At 38.8% G+C, this 27,595-nt stretch overlaps 2 protein-coding genes across 2 annotated transcripts in view; both read right to left on the minus strand.

The window, feature by feature from the left end:
• Positions 1–359: 359 nt before the first annotated feature.
• Positions 360–6,638, minus strand: dpm2 (dolichyl-phosphate mannosyltransferase subunit 2, regulatory). The gene is made up of 4 exons (XM_051412398.1): positions 6,546–6,638; positions 5,031–5,120; positions 2,717–2,819; positions 360–2,556 (listed from the first exon to the last, which is right to left on the minus strand). The coding sequence occupies exons 1-4, from the start codon at positions 6,546–6,548 to the stop codon at positions 2,501–2,503; spliced, it is 252 nt and encodes an 83-aa protein (XP_051268358.1). The 5' UTR covers positions 6,549–6,638; the 3' UTR covers positions 360–2,500.
• A 648-nt stretch (positions 6,639–7,286) lies between these two features.
• Positions 7,287–27,595, minus strand: part of eeig1b (estrogen-induced osteoclastogenesis regulator 1b) — a 31,769-nt gene continuing 11,460 nt past the window's right edge. Inside the window, 11 exon segments of the mRNA XM_051412358.1 lie at positions 7,287–13,390; positions 13,477–13,546; positions 13,636–13,757; positions 16,098–16,161; positions 16,164–16,310; positions 16,506–16,607; positions 18,586–18,746; positions 20,222–20,268; positions 20,424–20,540; positions 22,149–22,178; positions 22,483–22,603. Coding sequence (XP_051268318.1) covers positions 13,345–13,390; positions 13,477–13,546; positions 13,636–13,757; positions 16,098–16,161; positions 16,164–16,310; positions 16,506–16,607; positions 18,586–18,746; positions 20,222–20,268; positions 20,424–20,540; positions 22,149–22,178; positions 22,483–22,603 — 1,027 coding nt within the window. The 3' untranslated portion in view covers positions 7,287–13,344.

The following is a 27,595-nucleotide window of genomic DNA, read 5'->3' on the forward strand; positions in this document are numbered from 1 at the left end:
TGACACATCTGTGTAGCAAACGTGTTTACACTAGTCTGTATCAAAGGAGTATCATCTGAAACATGAAAAACGTGGTTACGCATAAGTATGGAATCTGAAATCCTTGCATAATCTGGTTATGATCATTACTGATCCCAGCAGTCGTGCCTGTGAGTCAGTTAAAACCAGCACAGACAGAGGAGACAAACACTCAAAAGAAGCTAATAACACATACCAATCCACCACAAATCAAAGGCATTTCTCTCTGTGACCAGTAAATGAACACAAAGGGCACGAAACACAGTGACACACCAGCATGTTCCACTGAGGTCATCAACATCATTTGGAGAGGATGACAAACAACGAGAGAGCAGACAGTATGGCGCTTTGTTTTAGACTTTTACTCTTCATGTCATCTCCTTGTAATTGGATGAGGAGGTGACCTTTTTCCAGCAGCAGACAAGGAGGATGGGTGAGAAGGTGTTAGTGTAAACGCTGGTTTAATAATCTTCCAAATCGACTTTTTGATAAAAACAAGACAAAAGCTATTGTTTAGATAAGCTATACATTTGTAACTCAAAAAATATAACATGTTTTATTATATTTTATATTTTTAAGTATCAGCATTTTTATTGAGAAAAAAAAAAGACTATTGCTGTTGCTTCCTGATATCAAAACAATTCACTATTAGAGCTGCAGTAGGTAAAAATAACTTGTTGTCATGTTCTACTGTCAGGATATAGTGAAAGTTTCAGCAAATATGACAAAATGTTATTTTTAGAAAAATTACCTACTGCAGCTTTAACGTTCACTTACTACAGAAATGGACACATCACCACAAAATTTACAGAATATATATAATATAAAAGACCCATGCTGCTTTCAATGAAGTTGGATTTCTGCTGTCACAGAGTGTCAGGATGAGGGACTAAACAATGAAAAATGCAATCAGTCAGAAAAAACTGACCAATAAACAGACTGAGTCAGCTGCTCTGGAAAACATGCAACAAGCATTCCTGGCCAAATGGAAGTATTTAATGTGTCACTTTTAGAAATGAAAGGAAGACTCAGAGAAACCTTCCCAACAGGACTAATACTAAAGTGTAAAGGGGCCTATACAGTGCAACAAGTATAAGTGACATCAGCCCATTGAACCAGTGAACTCCAAGATACAAGTTCTGCCTTTGCAGTAGTTGGTCTGCCAGATTACCTACTGTATCCCACTGGGTCATTTTAAAGCCCCCCTCCAGTCAGAAATCTGAGTTTCTTCTTGTCCCTACAGTGTGCTGTTTGAATGCTGTTTGTGCAGAGTGACACTAGAAGGATGTTTTCACATTCATCTGCTGAAAGTGGAAAGTTTCTCTGTGCTCACTGAACATCTGATTTTAATGTAGATGTTCACAGATACCTAACCCAGCACAGTACTATACTTGAATTGTTTACTTTTGCCAGTAGAAATTTTGAGCCAGGCACCACCCAGGAATAGGGGGAAAACACTTTGATTGCATCAGGAGGAAAATTTGCCAGATTTATGTCTCATTAAATCTGTACTATTTTGCATATCAGCAGAAAACATTTACGCCAAATAACAAATAAAGTCAAAAGTTCTGACTTTCAAACACTAAATAGCTAGTAATGGTGAAATGTTTTTGTCTGTCTGTATATATATATATATATATATATATATATATACACACACACACACACACATTTTTAACATTCTTTTCCTCATAAAATTAAAATAAAAAAAGTATCAGATCATTACTGGCCATTTCTTCAAGGAAACTGTAAGTAAAACTTAGTAGCAGCTGCTACTATGATTGTGGGTATTTTGGGTTTTGAATATAAGTGAAAAGTCATTTTGAGAAAATTGGTCTAGCCTCAACACAGCAAGACACAAATAAACCAGAAACCAGCACATAATATAACGTATAAAAATGGTATCATGGGGGAATTTTGAGATGCAGTGAACAAGGCTCAAACTCTGAGATTCCAGTAGGTTAAATACAAGCACTGTCAGAGTCTTTCCAGACTGGTGGCCATCCTGTTAACACATGCCAGAGGGGATCTTTCAAAATAATGGTCTATTTAATACGATAGGTAGACGAGAGGACACAGAACACTCTTTTCAACAGTGATTCACAGAACTATCTCAAAGCTTTTGACACCACTATGTGTCTATTCGTATGTGACTGATGTGTTTATGTTACTCTCATGAGTTGTATTTGTGAGTTGTAAAGAATCTGAGAATCCCAGTGAAAATTGGTGCAGTCTATCTTCTGTTTGCAGCACACTCAACCCCAGTGTATTTTTTTATGCTGCCACTCAGGGGTGCCAAAGTCAAAGTTTTTCACATTTGACACATACAGTAGTGGCTTCAAAACACAGCTGCTGGTTTCTACTGAACTGAAAACAAAACAAAAATATAAAATAAATCTTTCTTTTCAACAAATATAACTTTGTCAACCATGCAGGAGCCATTATTAGAGAATGGAGGTATGGTTTTGTTCGCGAGGGCCGCTTAGTCCACTTTCTTCGGCTTGCGACTCTTCCACATGACAACTGCAGTGAAGGCCCCTGTGGAGAAGATGAGACTGGTATTAAATCGGACATAGACACGACACACACCCTCATCCCTCATTTAATTTTATATAGAGAGAATTTAGAGGGGTTGTCTGCAAAGTCCATATGGAAATACCTGAGTGTGGGCTTTGTTTTAGAATGACAGTCTACTTACCTATACAGAGGAGCAGTACTACTGCTGCGATGCCGGGCAGAATGACGGAGTACTCCCGAGGGAGAAAGTACTTGTGCAGTACATGATCACCGTCCACAAAAGGCTGGAAAAGGACAGAATACCGTATCATACATTTAAGTGTTCTTAATGGTTATATATGAGATTTAAAACATTAATATAGCAGCTATTCTCTATGTAAAGATATAGTGGAGTCATGGTGTCACTCTCCCTCTGCCTGTGTTGCTATCACAGCCTCTCTGTGGTTTGTTTCCATAGCCAGTCTGCTCCGTGTGCAGCTGAGTAGAGCCACTGAAACTGCTGTTTATCATCTTTAATTTAATCAATATATTGGAACAGTGGAAAGACTAACACAGACAGAGTTTGGGTGAGTTTTATTTTGTTTCTGTCCACGCTGAATAAAGTTACGATGTTACGATGACATGAAACGTAAAGTTACTGTTTTTTGTCTCCGATATTATCGGCCGATATTCACAAAAAAAATGTAATATCGGGAATTATCAGTATCGGGTTTTTATAACTGATGTTTGTTCTGTAGGCTTCAGCACTTCCGAGCCTGCATGAATGCAGCATGGGACATTTACTGGCGCTCGCTAGATGACGTATAACAACAACAACTACACGCTAGACTGGTTGGTTGCTAACCGTGGCTAACAAGCAAACAATTTAAAAACGGAGGATGAAGAAGAGGAGCTTTAAACCCTACAAACGTGGCTACACGAGCAGATACCGGACTCCAACGTCACCATTCCCGGCTTCCAGACGGTTCCAGCCGACAGGGACACCACCGCGACCGGCATGAAGAAAGGAGGGGGAGTGCCTGTGTTGCACGGAATGGGACCTGTTGCGTCGCGACACCCAAGAGACGCAGTGTTGTGTACAGTCAGTACAGATTTCCCCTCTCTGATAAACAGAGCTGTACTTGAAACTTTTTTCCATGTCCCGAAAATAAATTGGAGGCAGCGACTCATACCGGAGGGACCAGATGGACAGTTGTCCACTGAGTAAGTACACTAGACAAGTTGTGTTTTACATCGGTGCGATTATTTCTGATATATTGAGCAGATTACGTTTGTTTTAGTTCACATCGCCGGCTGTAAAACTTGATCATTGATCTGCATGAATGACCTAACCCCTGACTGTTTTCCCAAGATAGCGCCCGCCTGTATACGCGAACGCTGCTGTTGTTCTAAACTATCTTTTTAATAAACTGTCTGTACACTTACAAAGTTCTCAATGCTGCGGTTTATACATAGGGACCCTCATTATGCTACCGTGTAAGTGTGGTGCTATTTTGAGTCTTGTTAGTGGTATAAAAAGCGATTTCTTTTCACGTTACTCTGTGCCCCGTTGACTAGCGTTATAAGCTAATTAGCAGTCTGGGCTAAAACCGGTCACAGTCGATTAGCATGAAAACATATCCCAGAGAACGGACCAACTCGGTACACATGTATTATTAACCCCAGGTTCATTTTGCACCGGAACTGTCCTTTAAGCTCGGCATGATTCATGTCAGCAAAACACAACGTTAATATTGAGAGTGGTTTTAGTTGGGATGAGTTGCTTGTTCTGTTTACAGGCAGCAAATCTTTATCATACCATTAACGTCATGTTACTAACATTACAGACACTTGTTGCTGAGTCAACCTAATGTACAGCTCAATAACAGGGTTAACTTATGTTAAGTTGTTATAACATAATTGTATTTGCTTGTGTAATAACAGTAACAGTTTTGGTGAGTGGTAACAGCCTTACTGCCTCTGAAAATATTAATTTAAAAGTTATAATGCAGCCTAACTTCTGGTCACAACGTGTGTGTGTAGGTGTGTCTGTGTCTGTGTGTGTGTGTGTGTGTGTGTGTGTGTGTGTGTGTGTGTGTGTGAGTGAGTGAGTGAGTGAGTGAGTGAGAGAGAGAGAGAGAGAGAGAGAGAGAGAGAGAGACACACACACACACACACACACTGTATATAACTAATATAATGTACATAATGTATACATATTGTGTATTGTCTGAATATTTCGACTTATTGTATTTTGATGCTTTGCTTTGGCAATATTGTTTTTAAAAAAAACTTTCATGCCAATAAAGCCGATTTTGAATCTGAATTTGAATTGAGAGAGTGAGAGAGAGGGAGAGAGAGACACTGAACATTTGCTCTCACTTTGCGGAAAAAATATCAGGATATATATCGTATATCGATATTCAGCTTAAATATATCGGGATATGACTTTTGGTCCATATCACCCAGCCTTAGTCTCTAATTTGGATATCAGCGAGACAGAGAGAAGAACCTACCAGGATGATGACCCAGACTGAGTAGTATGTAAACAGCAGGAGGCTGAAGACAACAAGACTCATGCCAACTGCTTGATCCACTCCTGTAGCCTGAAAACATAGAGACACCTACTGAGCAGAAGGCACTTGGGGACAGTTATATGTTAATGACTTCAGATAAACGAATAAGGGATGTAAGTGCATGTGCAACAAGCACCATATATGGATTTTTACAGATAACAGTTAAAATCATTAGACTGTTAGTTTTAGTATGCGTAAAGCTCCAAAAATGCTGGATCCTACTTTTCGCATAATGAAACTCAAAAGCATTTATTAGCTTCCATTTTACTTTTGTTTCCTGTTAAATGCCATTATTGTTCACAAACTCACACATGAGTCATACAACTGTTTTCACAGGCTGAGTAGAACCTCTTCTGGTTAGTAAACTGGAATCCCTCTTGAAATGGACAAACCTAGCTTAATAAAAATATTATTTTATGTTAAATTGGAAACAGAGTCATTATATTTGATGGAGAAGCGTAGTGGAATCCTATTTTTTCAGTGTTCTAGGTAGTTTTTAATTAAGGTTTCATATAATGTATCTTAAAATTGCAATTAGAACAAAGTTTAAGACACTTTGCTTGATAATATAATGGATTATACAGATACCTTTAATGCATATGTATACATGTAATGTCCTAGAGATGGAAAATGCACTGATTCAGCAGAATAACCCATAGGCACTTTAGATAAAACAGCTGGCACCAATTAATCACTGTATGACTTATATAAACTGTCAGTGTATTATAGGACACTGCTTAGTGTGTGAATTCAGTCTATCTACCAAAATAACTGCCTTAAGGAAAACTCTAATATATAATAATCACTCTTTGTCTATACATTATTTCTAAATCAGTTCAAAGCTGTTCACCCTCCACTGAAAGGACTGAGAGGACATTAACTGCAGTGGAAGCACGGCTCTCATACGTCAAGGAATGCTTGGTATGGCGAGCCACACCAAACTCCATTCAAATATCTGGAAATTAACAGTTAATTGGCTTAATTTCAAATACACGCACGTCGCACAACAAATACATTTAGTTTATTAGTTATCAATGCTCTCTGGTAAAATCGGCGAAGGAAATGTATGTAAGACTTCAAAAAACGTCAATACAAGTTTAAATGAATGAATAGTTGCACAGAAACATTTGGGTATAACCTGTTTTAAAGTTGAGAGAATTGTAAAGGTCTTCACTTGTTATTTACAGCTAGCATTCAATTGGCTACACACTAAAACATATACAAAAAGCTGATTATAACCGACTCTACGCCAGCTAGGAAGCTAACACTGATGTCAACATGTTTCTAAGCAGCGTTGAGATTAGCTTCAGTCACTATGAGTTAGCCGGTGTAGCTTCATTACTGGGTTGAACTGTCCAAAACTTCCAGTCTGCTATTTTAGAGTTATAGCTTAGAAGCTATATCTGAGTTACAGAGCAGCCTTAAGTGTAAGTTTATTCGGCTTTTCTCTCTTACCATTTCTGTTTCTGACAGGTGCTGTGTGCTGACGTTTCCTGATGCTCTTCTTCCTGTAGCTAAAACCGGCGGACAAGATGCATCTGAAGGGCTCTGCTGCCCCCTGCTGGTCATAGAACGCAACTACAACTCCATGCACAGTGTAGCCTGTTATACCCAGACTGTGCATCATTACTTAATTAACACTACTTACTTAATCAGGCCTATTAGGTTATTAGGTTTCATATGCAATTATCATAATATTTGTAATTAAACTGTAAACTAAAATGGACATTTTTCCTATTTTGATATAGCTCTCAATATGGCTATAGGCTATGCTTTCCATAATATATTACAATGTCACTTACTATATGCAGGCAACCTGTTGGGCTGAGAGTGACATATGCATATATATTTGGCAATTAAGTTTAATATGATAGTACATATATTTTCATATTAGTATTTTTCAGACAATGCGAGTAAAAATAAAGCAAGATGTACTGTATATGCATACACCTTTGTACTAGTCATTTTAAGTGATACTAACTTACAGAAACATTACTGGTTAGTTACTTTTTACTAGGTATTTTGTTTTCACAGTAGAAATAAAAATGACAAAGTTAAGTCAATGTCACTTAAAATAACTAAAGCTACTTGAACTTGAAATTTTGTTAGTTTTACTTAAAATTTTTGTGATTTTAGTTAAAGAAACTTATCTGGTTTTACAGTGTACATGAGAAATAATCCACAGCAAACACAGAATGATGATGATTTCAAGCTTTACCATTTAATTTGGTATGCATGTTTATGTAAATCATAATTAATTACTCAACACTGTTCACATACAGCTATTGACAGAACAGATAATCTCAACTCACTGACGTGACTTTAATATGTAATTCTCAGCAATTTAATACAAGAGAAAATGGTTGTATTTCCATTTAAAATGTTACTGAAGAAAAAAAAGATTCACAAAGGACAACAAAAGTGTGCCAACATGTAGATTGAATGGTGTTTATTGGACATATTAATGGTAAGAGAAGTGTTTTATATGCATTAATAATAATTATATTAATTATTGACAGGTATAGGTCCCATTTGCTTGGCCTAATTTGAATTTAATAATTGACTAAAAGTTTTTATATTCTCCTCACCAAAACCTTCTTTCTATGCAAATAAAATCAGCACTACAGCTACAAATTCACTATAATCCATATACCTAATTATGCAATGATTCTGTTTCATTTCAGATTATCAGGAATGAAAATACCCTTTCACCACATGAAAAAAATAGCTGTATAAATGTAATTAATAAGGCAACAGGTTCGAGCATGTCAATTACAAAGGACAGAGTATTTCTTGAACAAATCACAGTAGTAGACAATTCACCAACAACAATGGTCCCCTTTCCTGCATGTATTCTCTAATAATCACACCCTTCACTGTAAATAATATTCTTTCAGTCCCATCTCACCATACAATATTAACTTTTACATACAAATATGTACAAATCTCTAGACCAGCCAGCTAGTCTGAAAATCAAAAGAAAAAAACAGATTGGAGGGTTCCATGTGTAACCACGGTTCTCTGAGTGGAACCCCACATATAATTCCAAATTCCAAGGGACTGAGCCCCTGTACGTACACTGTAGAGAACTACATTTATAAAGCATGGAGTGATAAATGTGGACTGCCATTGGTAGAAACAGAGAGAATAGTACATTTGTGTAAAGGTACAGAAATAATAGAGACATTTTACTATATACATTCTTGTGCCTTAGTGAGGATGGCAGTGAAAAGTTATCCCCAGTATACCCCGTGTTCACCAGTATTTGTGTACAGTTGATTTATGCAGTATTTACCTAGTATGGAGTGCTGCAGGAATGAGTGCTAAAAGCTGGAACTCGCCTCAAAATCTGTTTTTTTGTTTTTTTATTTAGAAGTCTGAAATAAGGTCTGAGGTTCATTCAAGTTTGAGAGGCGTTTGTTCTATGACTGAATGTTGAAGCCATGTGTCTAAATAAGACTACAGAGGCTGTCAGTGACAGTTGTCACCTTCCGTAATTTTATGCTTCAAAAATCATAAAGGTAGTTTTCATTTGTTAAGATTATCTTGCTGAACAAAACCTGCCAGTATTATTAACCTTTGCTCACCACATATTTTATTTGATGCAACAATCTAAAATAAAATGAAAAAATCCCATTGGCTTATTACATCATCCCTGCAGCACTCAATTAACAAGGGCTAGATGGACAACAGCAGAAATAAAAAGGAAGCTTTTCACGTATCTGATGCAACCTTTCACATCAAACATGCATGGCCAGCATGCATATAGTGGAACATTCACACATACAGTTCAACAACCGTACACTGCAGATACACAAACACACATGAATCCTGTGGGGTGAGGATCTATTGTATATTGTCAGTCCTGGTACAACAGTGGCTTTGTGCTGCTGCAGCTGTGGGGCTTAGCTCACTACAGCCAACAGCAGGCCTACAGTATCACTGTCACAGTAGCTCTATACACAAAGAACAGAGTATACACATGCTACTCAGCTATGATATGGAAAAAAAGTTCCTTTTTAATCTACTATGAGTTATTTGATATATTGCAGCTCCCTCACAAAACAAAAACTGCCTAAAACTACAAAGTGCAACAAGTTCTGGCTGGAGTCTTTTTGGTGAATACTGTGCAGTCAGTGTGACGCCATAATGTAGGCAGGGCAGCAGCAAATAGGAGGCCAGTATTCTTCTTGTCAGGTCCATGAATCCGAGCCTCTGATAGCTGGGTACATGCAGTTGGCTGACTGACTCAAATAAATATCTTGAAACTATCTGGTCAACTGATCATCAATCACTGATCCATCTGCCACTCTAGATCCTCCAAAATGACACAAGCTGTGGTTGTGTCATTCAATCAATGTTTAAATATCATACATTAAAGCTGCACTCATAATTGTTATATATATATATATATAAAATATGAGATTTAAAACACGGATGAAGATGATGAAGCAAATAACCATTCTCTATGTAAAGATATAGTGGAGTCGTAGTGTCACTCTCCCTCTGCCTGTGTTGCTATCACAGCCTCTCTGTGGTTTGTTTCTATAGCCGGTGTGCTCAGTGTGCAGCTGAGTAGAGCCACTGAAACTGCTGTTTTTGAATCATCTTTAATTTAATCAATATATTTCCACCAAACCAGAGTTGGTGATTGTTGGAACAGTTCCATATTGCGTTCAAACACTGAGAATAACAATCTGAGCTAGTCAGTGGCAAAAACCACTACTTTTAGTGGACGTACTTTAATGGCTGCATTTGTCCCCAAGGATTAGCTAATGTTACATGGCAGCCATCGCAGCCTGTTTCGTAGCTCTCATCTACATCGGTGAATTAAGAGTTTATTTTAACAAAGGCAGACTTGGTGATTGTTGGAAAGACTAACAAAGGTGGTTTAAATCTTTTAATATTAACAATGGATCAAAAAACTATGTGTGATGTTAAATTAGTCACCTGTTGTGGAAAAACCGACAGCAAATCCTCACCAACTCTGCTTTTCCCTTCAGCTCTACATAGCTTTTTAGCCTCTTTTAGCTCACTGTTTTGGTTTTCCAGCCCACAGACCCTACTCTTATCAATCCCATTTCCAGCAGGCAGCTGAAATCTCTGATAAACCCACTGTACACTAATTTTCAACAGCAAACAGCAGATAAAAAAAAAAGAAAAAGTTAGCGATTAGCTGGTGAACATTTAGCAGCTAAATAGACCAAACCAGAGCTATAGGAGAGTAAATATTGGACTTAAATTAATCAGGTCAGACAAATATGACTCCAAATTAATGCTTATGTTGCTCTGTGTCTGCTGGATGTGTAAATTGGCAACTGTTTGCTTATAACTTTATAATTTAATAATAGGTCAATCCTGTGTTTACAGCTTATTTCGTAGCTAAAATCAATTAAGTAACTTTTCTATTCAGCCTGTTGCAATGTAATGGTCAATGTATGTTTTTAACCCTCTCATAAAATACTTGCGTTCCACTTTTGTATGCTTAATGTGTACCCTGGGTTGGGACAAAGATCTAAAAAAAAAAAAAAAAAAAGTGGGCAAGAAAGTACATCACCATAAAATCTAGATAAGCTTACAAGAGCATTCAAAGTCAAAAAGTGAATAAGTACTGAGCTAAGTGCAGAGGATGGACGGTTACATATGGCCAGCCATATGAAAGCAGACTGACAGAATTTGTCTGATAACAACAATACTGAAATTGAAACATGGAAAAGAATAAAGAACAAAAACATAACATGTCATATGTCATTTTTACGGAGACGATTAGGGCCATGTTTTTCCTTTTTGACTTTTTCACATACGGCCCTAACTGTCTCCATTACATTTTGGACAACCGTGCTATCTCCATATCATTTAGTGGTTTCTAACAATTTTCCTCAAAGACTACACATGTGCAAAATAGTATAATAAAGTACCTATATACGGTGATCAAATAGCATCAAAATATAATAAAAGCATAAAAGCTTCAGTTCCAGATCCAAGCTGATCTGTAGAGGACTCTCATCAACTTGTAAATAAACGTCTTAACACGTTTCCAGTTCTCCGTCATGTGTTCAAGTGAAACACTGTCTTCCATTATCTGACTTTACCACCAGTGTGTAATGTCCCGTACTTTGTTTAGCACATCAGGTACTACTTCCTGGTGGTAAACTCAGAAATGTTCAGTTTTACAAGCTGACGAGGGCCCTCCTGAATGCACCGTTATTTCAGTGTTGCACTACAATTCTCAAAATGCAGTGGTTTTCAAGTAATTTGTGCACTTTGCACTGGTCAAAGTCTCACTGGGTGTGTTTCACAATGGGCCCTTCTTCAGACAATTACTGAACCAAAGAGTGTGTGAAGGAAATGATTATTGTATGACTGTGAATTCTCAAATAGAATCTGGAGCTTAAATTACAGCCCAGAAAATACTACTACAATGCAGATAGTACATGTGTTATCAGTATAACAAGAGTCATGTCTCCTCCTGAAATACTCATCTCTTTGTCTAAGGAGTGAAAAAAATGTGTACAAAAATGAGTAATTAATGCTCTCAGACTAAAAATGTATGCACATGAAACAACTGAATGTTAACAAATGTCTATCCATGCCCTGACATATTTGCATGGCATTAGACACCTACTCTAGCTGGCTAGTATTGTGAAACATATGCTTACATAGATGAGAGCAGCCCATCTGGGTACTTTCCGTGTGGTATGCCCCCGCTGCCTTTTGGGTGAAAGCAGACTCTATAGTTTGACTGTCGATAAATGCAAAGTCTTTTCCACTTTAATAGAAACATAATAATACTGCATAGTTTTTTTTAACTATAGGAACCCAGTGGCCAGTTAGACGAACAATCATGTCATGTAATTGCTGATCAACAGTTGACATAGTTAAAAAATTAAAGAAACAGGCTTGGGTGAGTGTCTGCCTCCATAGAAGTGGATGGACTGGACATAACTACAACTACTTTATTTAATCTCCAAGTAATATATTTCTAATATCTGTCTGCTGTTTTGGTTGTCTGTCCAATGGGATCTTATTGTAACAAACTGCATCGCCGTGGCAAAGTGGAACAGCTGTCTCTGTATAGATAGATTTGTGCTTATTTTTTAAGTTTTTAGTCCCATGTCCTGCTACTTTATGCTGTTTACAAGGTTCATTATTAGATGGTAGGTCAGCTCAATTTATGTGAATTATTAAGGTTGAAATACCCTCTACTCCCACTGGCCTACTGAATGTAAGAGCAAACCCAATTTAAAAAGTGGGTGTTATATGGTAGTGCCATATTCTTTCACAGTAAAAACTTTAGTTACACCATCACTAAGACTCTTTTCCACACAGTATCAATTTGAAAGAATGAATTCAGTATTTTAAGGCACCTCAACACCAAAATTACAACAGCTAGCCTGATGCTAACACTCAGGCTGCTCACACTCTAACTGACCCCAGGAAGTATAACTTTGTTAACTTGACATTGATTCCAGAGTTTCTTATTTGTGCACATAAAATAGGTGAGAACATAAATTACTAATTCCTGTACATGAGTGTAAAACAATTTGTACTCACTGTTCAAGTCATTCTGATTGATTCTGCTTTGCCAGTGTTAAATGTGCAGTAGACTTTTATAAAAATAACTTTTAGTCATATTTTCTGAAACTTTCACTATATCCTGACAGTAGTACATGAGAAAGGTAATCTATGAAAAATCTGGTTCCTCTGGCTCCTCCTAGTGCTCCTAATGGGATTTGCAAGAATCCACCAGGCCTGAACCAAAACAACCAATCACAGAGGCTGAAAGAACTCGATTTTTTCAGAGATTATCTGCCTCATGTACTACTGCAGGTTTAAACTGCTGTAATGAAACTTCCTGCAGATGTTCCACAATAAAAGCTTTCCAGGAAAGGGGAGGAACTATTTTCCCTGGACTGCTGGAAGTCTTTTAATGTAAAACAGACATGTGGACATGTTTAATCTGCAACAGGAAGCAACAGGAACTGTGAATTAACAAGGCAAACAGGAGCTGTACTTAGAACACAAGTAAAATAGAAATAAAGGCCTGCTTCTTTCTTCATTTTAGATTTTAAAAAAAGGTCCTCTCCACTTACACACCTCCCACCACCTGATTAAATATACTAGTAAGGCTTGACATCTACATCATAGCTGTCTTATTTCAAGCTGTATGCACTGAAGATGTGCATGAACATACTTGCACATACACAGTCACAGACAAGCAGTCGATTAGGCTGGAGACGTCTTGATGTGTCTCTTAGTGACTCTCAATGACCACCGGCTCAAAAATACCAGGTGTTCCTCTGGGAAGACAGAAACACACAGTGATTTAGATGACAGTAAACGTATGCAGTAAATGAGTGCACCTGTTGTAAAGGCTATTTTGTACCTGTTGGCCAGCTGTGTCCCGCTAAGGGCGGTGGTCCCGTCTTTGCTGACAAACAGTCTCAAGTTGCTGTCTGAGGGGAAAAAAAGGAATCCAGAAGAGAAATTACTCCTGTGACACACAAATGTGCTAAAACAAACTAAAGCTGAAACTCTGCCCTACCTTCATTATTGCTGCTGTCGGAGAAGTTCTGACTCTGGACAATCTTCTCCACAATGTCGTCTGCATCAATGCGGGTGTCGTCCACGCAGCTGGGCTGCCTCTCCACAGTGTCCTTCTTCCTCCTGACAAACAGCAACACAGAGAAGATTCATATCTGAAACAAAGCGACGCTGTGCAGGAAGCAGAGGAACATAAAGGCTCAGCATCATATTGTCAACAAATCCCAAACAAGTACTGTGTGTGTATTAAAGCTTAATATATCTTTTTACTCTTTGCCATAGAGCTCCATTGTTGTCCAAATCTGTTACAAACCATTTACAGTATATAATTAGTGGACAGAGCTTCCATTAAAGCTACATTCTTTCTAATGGCCGGCAGGGGGCAGCCCCATGGACAGCAAAAAAGAAGCCTGATGGTATGGAGTCTTATGGAGAAATGATCCCCCCTTTATTGATTTAGTTTTGCTACGAGACATTTCTTGAAACGACCCACCCTTTTCAACGCCATTTTAGATCACACACGCAGCCAGTCAGTATATAAAACAGTGTTTTCTGTAAAAAAAAAGAAGCCTATTAAGTCTGTATGATTATTAAAAATGATAGAAATACATAATACAGACAGAATTGTATAAAAATATCAGGAAAACTCATCTCTGATCAATATTAACAGGAAATAATCTGCTCAAAATTCATCCAAATCTCTGGTTTTACACAAACTTCCTGCAGTTATTGTGTTCACTGTTTGGGTTCATTGTACAGTTCATGAGTGGTTCTCTACTGTTATCTTTATAATTGAATATAATATGAAATATCCATAAATACCAACCTTACAGCGTTCAAATCATTGACAAAAACTCACCTTTTTAAAATTGCTTTTAATGTTTAGCTTAGTCAGATGTGTTTTTAGTGTTTTTACTATTTGATGTTGTTTTCGCTGCTTTTATGATTTTATGTAAAGTGTCTTTGAGTATTCAGAAATGCGCTTACAAATAAAATGCATTATTATTATTATTATTATTAAAATACGTCAGTCAGTTTGCTCAATGACAGAAAAGGGCTCTCTTAGGGAAAAAGGTTGGAACCAGTAATATAAAGACTACCTACCAGTCATTAAATCAAATAATTGAAAACACAATGTTCAGGACATTTAGCTACAGAAAAAACATTTTATTGTGTATAATGCGCATGTTGCATTTTGAAAAAAAAATCTAAAATGTGTATATGCACACACAGAACATATTGTACACTCTAAGTACTGCAAGTAATACAATACTACAGGTACTTTATGCTGGGTCAGGCCAGAGGACTTTGTCACAGGCAACTTTCTCCCTTGCCAGGCAGCAGGGGAACCTCCAGTGTGCTCCACACCTACTGTATGTCACTGCCTTTACCAGTAGTTGTTCTGCTACCATGCAGAGAAAATATCTTCTATTGGGTTGAGGAAGATGGTAAATGGTAAATGGACCTGTACTTGTATAGTGACTTTCTAGTCTTCTGACCACTCAAAGTGCTTTTACACTACGTGCCACATTCACCCTTTCACACACATTCACTCAGTGATGGCAAAGTCCATCAAACAGAAACTAACTCATTCAGACACATTCACACACTGATGCATGGCATCAGGAGAAATTTGGGGTTCAGTATCTTGCTCAAGGACACTGCGACATGTGGCACCAGGAGCCGGGGATCGAACCAACAACCTTCGGATTACGGGACGACCCGCTCTGCCTCTCAACCTCAGTTGCCAGGAAGCGGACAGAGGATCTATGAATCACTGGTTGATTGACATATCTGGATTCTATTCTAGTCATTAAGAGCAGCTCAACTCGCAGTACGTCACCTCCGACGGCTGCAAAAAACCAACATGGCAACGGCCATAATGCCAAAGTCAAGTATTCAAAGTGGTACTCCACAAACCAATGGGTGATGTCATGATGGTCTACACTTGTGAGGGTATGAAGCTGTTCCATTCCTGTTTTTGTGCTGGTTCACATTCAGTCTGAGGTCCTTGCACGTGAGCACCAGAGCCCGTCACACACACTCCTCCTCTCAGAGCATCGTGAATTCCCTGGAGAATTTCTGGCATGTACATTTACACATGCCTGAGATCCAGCCCCAGAATTTTATCAGCGCGGCGGAGTCTAGACATGTCTCACAGGAGTGTTTTGTCAGAAGTGCAGGTGTGTGTGTGTGTGTGTGTGTGTGTGTGTGTTCAATTCAATTCAATTCAATTCAATTTTATTTGTATAGCACCAATTCATAACAGAAGTTATCTCAGGACACTTTTCAAATAGAGTAGGTCTAGACCGAACTCTTTAACATTAATTACAGAGACCCAACAGTACCACCATGAGCAAGCACTTGGCGACAAGGGCAAGGAAAAACTGCCTGTGTGTGTGTGTGTGTGTGTGTGTGTGTGTGTGTGTGTGTGTGTGTGTGTGTGTGTGTGTGTGTGTCTACCTGGAGGATCTGTTAGACATAAGCGCTGATGCGGAGGGTGGAGGAGGTCTCTCAGGTTTGGTGGGAGTTGCTTGTCGGTGCGGCTGGGTGGGGCTGGAGGGAGGCAGCTGGGGGGGTGGGCGAGACCACAGGAGACACTGCTGCTGGAGGAGGCATTCCTTTGGTGGCTGAGGTCAGTCAGGCTGGAGCAGCGAGAGTGAGCTGTGCTGTAGCCTGCAGGAGAGGAGGAAACGATAGGAAAGGAAAAGAAAAGGTGAAAGGAAAGGTTTACCTTCACACACAACCACCCCTAGTTGAACAAATTAGCATGTTTTAGATGCTACAAGCATGTTGTGCTGGACAGTTGCTTGTGAAAAACTTTTATTGGAGTATTTACGCATTTAGCATAAGGTTGTAGAGCTCTCGGACCTGAGATCTTGCTGTGCTGGCTAGCATAGCTGGAGCTACGGAAATGGCCGGTGTGAAAGACCTCATCTGGGCTGGACACACTCTCTCCCTCCTCAGGCAGCCCTGTAGAACACACACAGTTTGTCATTTATTAAAATAAATGTGTTTGTGTTTGTGGGTGTTTTCTGATGATTTAAAGCTCCTCTCCAGTCACAAATCAGAGTTTCTCCCTGTCCCTACAGTGTGCTGTTTGAATGCTGTTTGTGCAGAGTGTGACAGTAGAAGGATATTTTCACATTCATCTGCTGATAGTGGAAAGTTTCTGTGCTCATTGAACATCTGATTTTAAGGGGCGGGGCCTAACTGCAGGATTTGTGACATCACAAATAATTTGGAAGTCAGTCCTGGTCCAGTATCAACTTGTACAGTGTGATGTAGAAACTTAAAGCCACCAGTGCACATCCACTGAGAATGGACTTTACAGTGAAGGAGGAGACATCTTGTGTTCAGCAGGAAAACTTTAGAAATGAACAACATTTGCATATTCAGAGATTCTGGAAGGTTTAATGAGGAGTGGATAACTTTTAAGGGTTTTCATGTGGTAATTAAGCTTTTTTGTGTAAAAACATATCAGACACATATTATTGTTCCAATCAGACTATTTGTATGTATGTCTTAATACATCTCTGGAGGGGATCTTTAACTTTGGGTGGCAACTGGCGAATGTGGTGCTCAGTTGGTTTGAAAACTCATATTAATGGGGGCTTTTAATTACAGACAGTAGAAATGTCAGGAAATGAGGGGAAAGAGAGATGGGGAACTACAGTAACTGACAGTTATGGTCTTTTCATGGGATTTGTTGACCATCAGAAAGACATATAATAACAACACCCTTACCCTTTAATCATTTCTGGATGTCCTTCAGATATGTGTATGTTAAATGTACCTACCTATAATATCATGAAAATGCTTATATTAAAAGGATAATCCCATTTTATTACAATTTGGGTCATATTTTCTTATCAGCAATAATATCAATAGTGATAGATAGATCAATCATTGCAGAAATCTGGGAATACAGAAAAAAGTGATACTTGACAAGAAACACAAGCAGTCATATGATCAGAAAGGCTGTAAAGTCCCAGGTTTATTTTAAGATCATTACCATATTTGTGCACATAGTTGTTTGTGCAATAATCAAAAGATATGTGAGACTTAAAAATATAACAGCTAACAGCTATTCTCTTTGTAAAGATATAGTGGAGTCATGGTGTCACTCTCCCTCTGCCTGTGTTGCTATCACAGCCTCTCTGTGGTTTGTTTCCATAGCCGGTCTGCTCCGTGTGCAGCTGAGTAGAGCCACTGAAACTGCTGTTTTTATCAACTACATCAGTGAATAAAGGATTTATTTCAACCAAAGCATAGCTGCTGATTGTTGGAACAGTGGAAAGACTAACATAGACGGTTTTGGTGAGTTTTATTTTGTTTCTGTTCACTTTGCATGAAGTTGAATGAACAATGCTATGATATTCTGGTTAAACAAAGGGACTATATCTGTAAAGATCCTTTCTATAATGTTGTCAGACACTGAGAATAATAATCTGTTTTCAGTGGTGAAGACAACAACTTTGACAGATGTATCTGTCCCTTAAGGATTAACTAATGTCACATGGCAGCCATAGCAGCTTGTTTCACAGCTATGTTCTCATCTAACTTGGTGAATTAAGGCTTTATTTCAACCACTAGAGATGGTGATTGTTGGAAAGACTCCCAAAGACAGCTTTGGTGAGTTTTATTTTGTTTCTGTTCAGTCTGAAGTGTGTTTTATGATCATCTCTCAGGTAAAATGACTGGTTTTGTCAATGGAGTCTGGTCTGCCTGGTTTGCTCTGAGAAGCTGGTGCTTTAGTGCAAATCCGGTGGCAAAATAATTTTGTAGATATAAGATTTAACAACAGTTCAAATTCAATCACTTTCAGTTTGACCTCCAAATGATGTGGTTTAGATGATCTAAATAAACTGTCTAGTGGTCACTCTAACCATGTCACTGTGTTCCCAGAGCTCATAACAGATAGATAGCAACAATAACGCTGTGCAGTTACCTGAGCTACGTACTGACGACTGCCTGGGTTTAAAGACTCGAGAACCCTCCACGATGCCTCCTACTGTCTGCACTGTGGCATCGGTGCTCTCACCCTTACAGTCCAGCTGCAGGGTGGGGTCCTCGCCCGCGATGGAGATTGATTTGGCCGTACTGGGAGGCCTGACGGTGAAGACACCAAGCACAAAACATAATGAGTATTACAAAACCACAGTCACATTCACAAGGAGGTAAGGAGAGGGAGAGGCCTGAGGCACATATACTGCATGAGGTGAAAGGGACACGTGCATGCAGGCGTTTTAAAAACAACAGGAAGTTTAGTTGCTGATTAGGCACCTACATGGTCACAGTTGCAGCCGCAGCAGTGGCTGTAACCATAGACATACAGTGCTGCTTGAAAGTTTCCATCAGTGCTGCCTAGTCTCTCCCCTAACATCTCTCATTTCATTGATTAAATTAGCCAACAATTTTGTGCCACCTGATTGTTTTAAGCAATTCAGCTCAGGGTTCATTAACTTTCTGTTTCCACTACACAATTGATTTCCTCAAAAAAGCATATGGAATTGAGAAACATACAGCTGTTATTTGATATACGAAATAATGGTAAAACAATAGAAAACTCAGGAGGTTCACATACTGTCATAGTAGACATATATACCACATAAGCTGCTTTGACTCGTTGCTGCGATAGGTCAATGCATCTGACATACTGGACCAGGCAAGACTGGCCTGTAAACATGAACAAGTAAACAGAGGACTGTGGGGGACTTTGGATAAAAAGCATTATATACTCTTTATATAAAAGGGTTTATGGTCTCTGTAAAAAGTTGCTTTTATAAAAAAGTTTACCTCCATGTCAAACTTCAGTACAGTGCTGTCACTTTAATCAAAGGTCATGCTATAGTGTATTACTGATGTATGCAAGACATCATTCATAATCTGGTATGATATTTAGGAGCAGTTGTCTGTGTCTTTACATACTTTAAGCTAAACTTATAAATTATGGACACCACTTACAATACTTTATTAACCTTGTTATAAGTAGCCATGCATGATTCTTAACATTTATAAAGAGTTTTATAAAGCCTTAAATAAATATTATATATTATATTAATGCATTATAATATCTTATGAGTGTGCTTATAATGAATTCTAGACATAACCTTCATAGAAAGTGTTACCAAAAAGTTTTTTCTCAAGTTAATTAATCTCAATATTTAGTTAGGCTATAATTAGGGAAGGGATTTGATGAGATTTGAATGATATCAATACCATTATTGATTCTGCTTATCATTCCAATTCTTTCAATTTAGCAATTTCAGCATCAGCACCATGTTTTTATTATCCGAGTCTGAGCTCAGTGTAGAAACAGAGTAGAGTTATAGTAGTTTGAGTGTCTTTGTGAAAATGGGGCCACGCTTTTGACCGTTTCTTCCTCTTCACCATTACTCCTTCTTGTTGCTGTTCTAGCAGTGACAGACATCAATGATTTGTAATGCACAACCATCAGAAAAAGATGCTGGCATTGTTTAAAGGAATTGATAAGCTTGGTGGCATACAATTCTGGACAATTTTGAACCAGTTCTCAACTGAAACTTGTGTCAGATGTTGAAAACCCCTGACAAAGAGGAACTCACGTTTTAAAGCAGGGATCCCCAGACAGAAGAGTCATCCCAATTGTTACCTGTTAAAAACCAAAAAACAGAGATGTTTTACTAAACCTCAGTGCTGATCAGTTCGGAGTGTGTGTGTGTGTGTGTGTGTGTGTGTGTGTGTGTGTGTCCGTCCATGTGCATGTGTGTAGGTGTAGGTGTAGGTGTAGGTGTGTATTCGCCCTGCCTTGAGGATGGAGTTGTCCTGTCGAGTGTTTTTGGTGTCATAACCCTCCAGGATGCAGCAGCGAACTGTGGAGCCTGAACCAGCAAACTCTGCGATATTGAGATCAGCAAAACCTAGCTGGAGACAGGCAGACAGGCAGACAGGCAGACAGGCAGACATACGAAAACAACAGAGTGTGAAAACATTTAAGGTGGAAAGTGGAAAGTTTCAGGTCAAGTCTGGTCCACTTCTTTGTATTTTCCCCCTTCCCTAAATCAGCAGGAATGCGAGATTTTTTTTCGTCATTTGCATGAGAGCTTATTTGTTCTGCCAACATACTGTATATCGCATCTGTAACTAACGCTCAATTAGTGCTGTCATGTGAGGAAGTGAATGAAGGGAAACAGGAGAGAGAGACTTTTTATAGAAGTCAATAACCTCCTTTAACCTCTTCATTCATGGTTTTCTACCCAGTCAGCACAGCTTCTCACTTGAGGGGTCACACTGTGTGGTGATGGTGTTGTGTGTGAGCATGTGGATTGTCATTGTTGATCCTATTAGCATATTCTGTGCAAAGTTGTCCTATCTGTGTTGTCATACTTGTCATGCAACAAGTAATACAACACGTCACAGACTTTTCTGTGACATTTCTTTACTTTATTGATTATGACCCACTTCACTCAATAGAGATTGAGGACTTCCTCCCAGTTTTTGTTGGTAAAACATGGTGGAAACAATTAGGTAATTAAAAAACCCTGCACAAGAATCAACCCACAGTCTTTTTTTTTTTTAAAGCTGTTCTTTTTTTCCGATTTTCATTTCAGAATAGGAAATTGATTGAGACGAAGATACCCGGTTTAATTATGTTATTTGTATTGTGATATTGTGGCATGTTATTAGTTATAAGTATGTTTTCATTATAGTGTATAATCGACTGAATATATCGTTGTGCTTTTGTCAGAATGAGCCGTTTTTATCTACAGAACGGGCTGTGAAGTGTGGTTCATTCTAAGGTAACAACACAACGATTCTTATCTTCAGGTGATTATACACTAATGAAAACATACTTTTGAATATTATATTCATTTCTGACAATAGATCCTCCTCAATGTTACACACTGGACCTTTAACTACACCTTTAAAATAGAATTTAATCAATCATAACTTATTGTCTGATTGACTGATTGTCCTTGTTGATGTTTTAACAGAAGACTGTAAAGAGAAACAGTACCAGGGCCCTCCTGTGACACACACATTGCACACACATTACTCAGCAGCACAGATGAACCCTAATGATCAACCTGGAAAGATAAAATGAACCCTATAATCAGGGCGTGACAGGACAATATTCCAAACCTTACGTGCCCTTATGTAGCTCACACAGCTGGTACTTTAGTGCTTCAAGTTCAGCTGTTACCACACACACACACACACACACACACACACACACACACACACACACACACACACACACACACACACAATCTGATCTGTTACTGCCCACTTGACACAGTCATTACCCTCTGACTGGGCCCTGTCACATGTCCTTGTAACAAAGCCCTGTGATGTTGATGTTATTTAACGTAGTTTTTACCACCACCAATACTGTAAAAGTCTGCTTTATGAAGGAAGCAGGGTTCTCTCAACTTTATGGATTCAAAGGTCAAACAGCTCAGCTGGGTTTAGCTGGGTCAACCATGGGTTGATATCTTGTGTATTTGAATGGTTGCTAAAAAATAAAATTACCTTTGAGAAGGTCTTTCCTCCTTTTAGCTCCTGCAAAGACAGAGAGCAAAACAGTGAAAGACCAAACACTGCCGACTGTCTGTTTCAAACTGCTGCCAACATCATCTCTACAGTGCATTTGTATCCTTAAACATATGACATCACATCATATGGAACTGATATGGAACCTGGAGTTCAACCCTAGGACAGGTGTCTGTGGGATAAACATTACTTTCAACATGCAGAATGATAATTCCCACATTCCCTGGGTAGTGTGGGTGGAAAATGGCATTGCCTTTAAGTTTATAACCCAAATCATAACCCAGAGAGGTGGCTGCTGGGAATTGTAGTTTACCTTGCGTACAGAGACCCTGCAGACGCATGGGTCCAACACTCCGGTGATGGCATTAGCGCTCATTTTACACACGAAAGAGAACTTCTTCCTCCATCGAACACAGTTCTGCTGCACCTCCTCCCTGCACACACACACAAACACACACAGATCAGGTTAGACTGTCTGGGAGACAAATATTTAAAAAAAGGACACTTTAGAGCAAAACTACATGTACATAGGTGTAAACAGATGGCTCGACAACACCACCCGGTAATTCACAGACCTTGTTGTGAGTGGTTTCATGTAGGAACTATTTTCTTTCTTTCTTTTCTCACAACAAGGTCTGTGGATTGTTTTGTGTAACCAGGTCATGATTTCTGGAAAGAGACATTGCTGTTGAGTTTTAAAATATGTATTTTTGACTTTGGGGTGACCTGTCCTTTCACCAAGGCAAACTTGACATCTCCTGCTGCTGTTTCACAATAAAAGTTTTCAGCCAACCATTAGCAGGCTTTTATTGTGAAGCAGTTGTAGCAATGTATTCTTCAATAAAAAACTGGTCTACATACAATGATATAGACAAGCAGTGAGGAATGGATACTGAAGGAGCAGTGAGCTGTGCTTTGATCAGTTTAAACAGGGCCCAAATCATGACCACAGCAGTTTTAACAGCTCACTGCTCAGTGCAACACCAGTACCTCCTCACTATGGAGAGATGCTAAAAGGGAATCATATGTATTGTCATATCTAAAAGCTTCGCACATAAAAAATGAAATATCTTTGAATATGTTATTAAACATAGGAAATGACAGAAGCCATAGAAGATGGAACTGCAGTTGATGGCCCAGATGATCTCATCTGGGTCAGTTGGGGGTTTTCCACTTACTCACTGATTAAAAACAGATGTTTATCTGCATGTAGTTTGGTGTAGGACATCTTTTGCTCTCCCTATCTCACTCACACTCTGATTGAGCACCTTGCCATAAGGCAAAAGTGATAACTAAGTGGCTCGGGGAACAAAAATCCCAATCGAAATTTTGGGTCCATGGCCAGGAAACTCCCCAGACCATAATCCCATTGAGAACTTGTGGTCAATCCTCAAGAGGCGGGTGGACAAACAAAAACCCACAAATTCTGACAAACTCTAAGCATTGACTACGCAAGAACAGGCTGCCATCAGTCAGGATGTGACCCAGAAGTTAACTGAGAGCAGGCAAGGGCGAATTGCAGAGGTCTTGAAAAAGAAGGTTCAACACCGCAAATATTGACTCTTTGAATAAACTTAATGTAATTGTCAATAAAAGCCTTTGACACTTATGAAATGGTTGTAACTATATTTCAGTATACCATGATAACATCTGATAAAAAGATATAAAAACACTGATGCAGCAAACTTTGTGGAAACCAATACTTCTCAAAATGTTTGACCAGGACTGTACAGTATCTGGTAAAGTGATGGCTTTTTGTCATTCAGACATGACGGAACTTTACATAAATGTCTGTTGGGGTTTCATTCAGACATGATGGGACATTTACAGAGACGTAACCGTCTTGCAATATTTGTCACATATTTGGCACACCGGGGGTGGTGTCACTGCTAGAACAGAGCGTTGAGTTAAAAAGTAACAATATCAAGTTCTCTCAATTCATTGACTGACACGTTAACTTTTGCATTTACATATGAGGTGCTGTCTGAAATGTCTGAAATAGGAAGGAAACATAGATGCTTAGGATGCACGACTGGGAAATTCTGGGCCAATAGCGTTGTTTGAAATAATAATTTGGCCAATACCAATGTTTTTTTGTCATTATTTAGGATGAAAACAAAGAAATCTACATTCCAAGCTCCAATATCCAAGTTGGAAATAACCAGTGATGCCGGTAACGCGTTAGCCTATGCGACAAGTCACGTTTTCAGCTTGAGGACAGTTCACGTGTAGGCTACGCAGACACAAACATAAACAACAATGGAGGGAGGAGAGAGATGCGCGTTTGCTAGCTGGAAATACAGTCACTATTTTGAGTTTGTGTCAGCTCAAGATGGCAATATTAAGGTTTGTTGTACACTCTGTGCTGGTGCCGACAAAGTGCTATCTAGCTACAAAAACTTGACTGTGCAGAACTGCACAGTCAAACCAATAAAGTGAGGGTTGGCAAAACTGGTTGTCATTTTTATGTTGAGGCGTGTTGTCGGCAGCTGCTGAATGTAACTTATAAAGTAACTTGTAATCTAACGTAGTTACTTTTAAAATCAAGTAATGTGTAAAGTAACTAAGTTACTTTTTAAAGTAGTAATCAGATTACCTTTTCAAAGTAACTGTGGCACCACTGGAAATAAACAACACAACTTTTAACCAACGAAAAATGTATGCAACACAACATCTTATTTGCCAATATAACGATGTCACTCAACATGGCCAATATTGGCCAATACCAATGTTCGGCCAATAGATCGGTGCATCCCTAATCCTGTCCCAATTTATGAACTAGCAAATTTCCCCATGCTAAGGCCTTCATCAGAGCATCACGTTAGCATGTTCATCTGACACGGCCAAAATAAACTGGTGAAACTGAGATTAGTCAACTTTTCATGGAAATCTATGTGTGCTACCTTTTATGCCTTTGGGCGTACTCTAAGATCCAACTATTGTGTCCTATAACTCTTGGCAATTAGCTAAACTTAGAACATTACATTGTATCTTGAAGTAAAATGTTAAGTGAAAGGGAAGTTTTTATGCAAGCAATATATTACTATTATATTTATATATTATACATTACTATCAATAGAACTATATTCTGTATCGATCAAGGCAGGTCACTTGCAATAGGAGTAAAACAGCCTTATAGTGAACAGTGATTATATGTGTAATTAGCACATGATCTCAGATGTGTTAATCTATGGCTGTGTTTCCATCCAAATGTATTTTAACCAAATTTCAAGTAAATTGGCAATTATTTGGAGTTGGTTCATCAATATAAGCAGTAGATGGCACCAATTCTCCAGTCAGAGACCAGTGAAGAGGGCACAACAAGAGGGAGCCAGTAGAAGCTCAAACGGTGAAAAACAATGCAGAAAGCAGGATGGAAATATGACATTTCGGTTTTAATGTGAGGAAGGTTCCATCAGTCCTCTTCAATGTGGAAATGTTACATATTATATCTTTAAATGTTTGCCGCATCACAACATATTCAAAAAGTGTTTCCATCTCCCATTAAGACCATTACCTCTTTAATGAAAAAGGCAAAAACTACTTCCAGCGAACATAAAAACGTATTTACGTAGAGAAAGTGAGAAGTGTCTTTCTTTCCATAATCAGCACAACGACTGAGATTTGCTTGTACAAGGCACTGTACATCAAAGTGCACCATTGATGTGAAGCAGGGTGGAGCCAGGAAACAGTAAAGGCCAAAAAAATAGAGTGTGTGCTTCTCATCTCTTCATTTGTGGAATTTGGGAGGCCACAGAGTGAAATGAGGCCTCATGGGATTGACCCTGCGTGTCCCTCCCTCAGTCTATAAACAAGCCTTTCTCACTAAGCTAATGAATAAAGGCAAAGGTAGGTTACTCTCACAGCACACACAGGCCGCCGGCATGCTGGGCTTGTCCCGACTTGGCTGCGTTGTTATCTGTCCCTGCCCCCTCATGTCAGAGAAAACATTATACGAGAATCATCCATCTCTCTACAACATCATCAGTGCTTCAGTTACACAACACACACGTGCAGGCACAGCAGAGATAGTCCCACATGCTTGTTCTTTGGAATGCAATGTCAAAATATAGGAAATGCAAACAACATGGAAATCGCCCACCAGCATAGTTAACCTAAACAATAGCTCTTATTATAATGGGCATCATTTATTTCCTTATGCACATGCACAGCCGCATACACAATAGACAATACTGTGTCTGAAAACACAACTCTAAATACCCTAATTCAAACTCTTCTCATTATCTCAGCTTTTAAAGAACCTGTGTGCTTATAGGTCTGTACAACTAGCAACACATTTAGGTTCTGCACTGTCCCTGTCCTACTTATAATTTTCACCATTAAAGTTGCATTAACACCAAAATAGTGGTCGACCGATATGAGTTTTTCAATGGCCGATGCCATTATGTAGAGAGCAAGGCTGCTGATGGCTTAAAAGCTCAATTATGGTTACTGGGTTTTATTTTCCTATCCTGTTTTCCTGGCCACTTTCTGTGTTTGGCAGAGTTCAGAGCCCAACACATAATCACATGTAGTTACATGTGTGAAACAGAAAATAATAGACTTGAAGGGTGTTAATGTGAGTGAAACGTAAACTGTTACTCAGCTGAGGTGCTCTTGTATGTAAAGACTCACATGTCAGTCATCATAAGGCAGATTTGCTGCATGCTGGGGCATGTTATTACTGATTTAAGGGCCTTTTATGCTCTTCCTGTATTTTACAATTTCCTTTCATATCTCCGTGTTTCCATTAACTCTGAGAGGCATTCATCATTGCTGTAATAGTGAAAAAGACAATCATAACAGTTAACTTTTACTTTTCTTTTTTTCATATTGATTTATTATGCAATCAGCCATAAGAGCTTATTAAGTCTGTACCTTCAGGCATTCTTTTCCAACTTTATCACAGGAACCTTTCCCACTCCACTTATCTGAAGGGTGACCTGATGTTTACAGCTCTTAAAACAACCAGCCTGGAGGTCACTGGCTGCCTGGGAGAGGCAGAAAATGGCCAGACAGGTTCTGCCACTTCTTTTCTTACAACCTGCCTGCCTTTCACAAACATACCATTGTACAGCAGTGGATACAAGCTTTCTCTCACACTCAAGCTATGTTGGTCACAGCCTCTAAGGGACTGTTCCTGAGACTCACAGTCTCACTTACTGACCAATACATGCTTTTTAATTTCAGTAGAAAAAACATTTTAAATATAGAGAGGCCAAGCTGAAAAGAACTCAACACATACAACACTTACATATAAATAAGACTTCTACAGAATTATGAATTATTGTTTTTTAACAACAGGTGCCACACTGGTTAAAAATGTGACCCAGTGTGGTGTCAATGTAACACTGATGCAATACTAGTTTCATTTGACCCATTTTGCAGGGGCATTTCCAGACTTTTTTGATGGGGTGGCAAAAGAG

The sequence above is a fragment of the Dicentrarchus labrax genome, unplaced genomic scaffold (assembly GCF_905237075.1).
Source record: "Dicentrarchus labrax unplaced genomic scaffold, dlabrax2021, whole genome shotgun sequence".
Taxonomy (NCBI): domain Eukaryota; kingdom Metazoa; phylum Chordata; class Actinopteri; family Moronidae; genus Dicentrarchus; species Dicentrarchus labrax.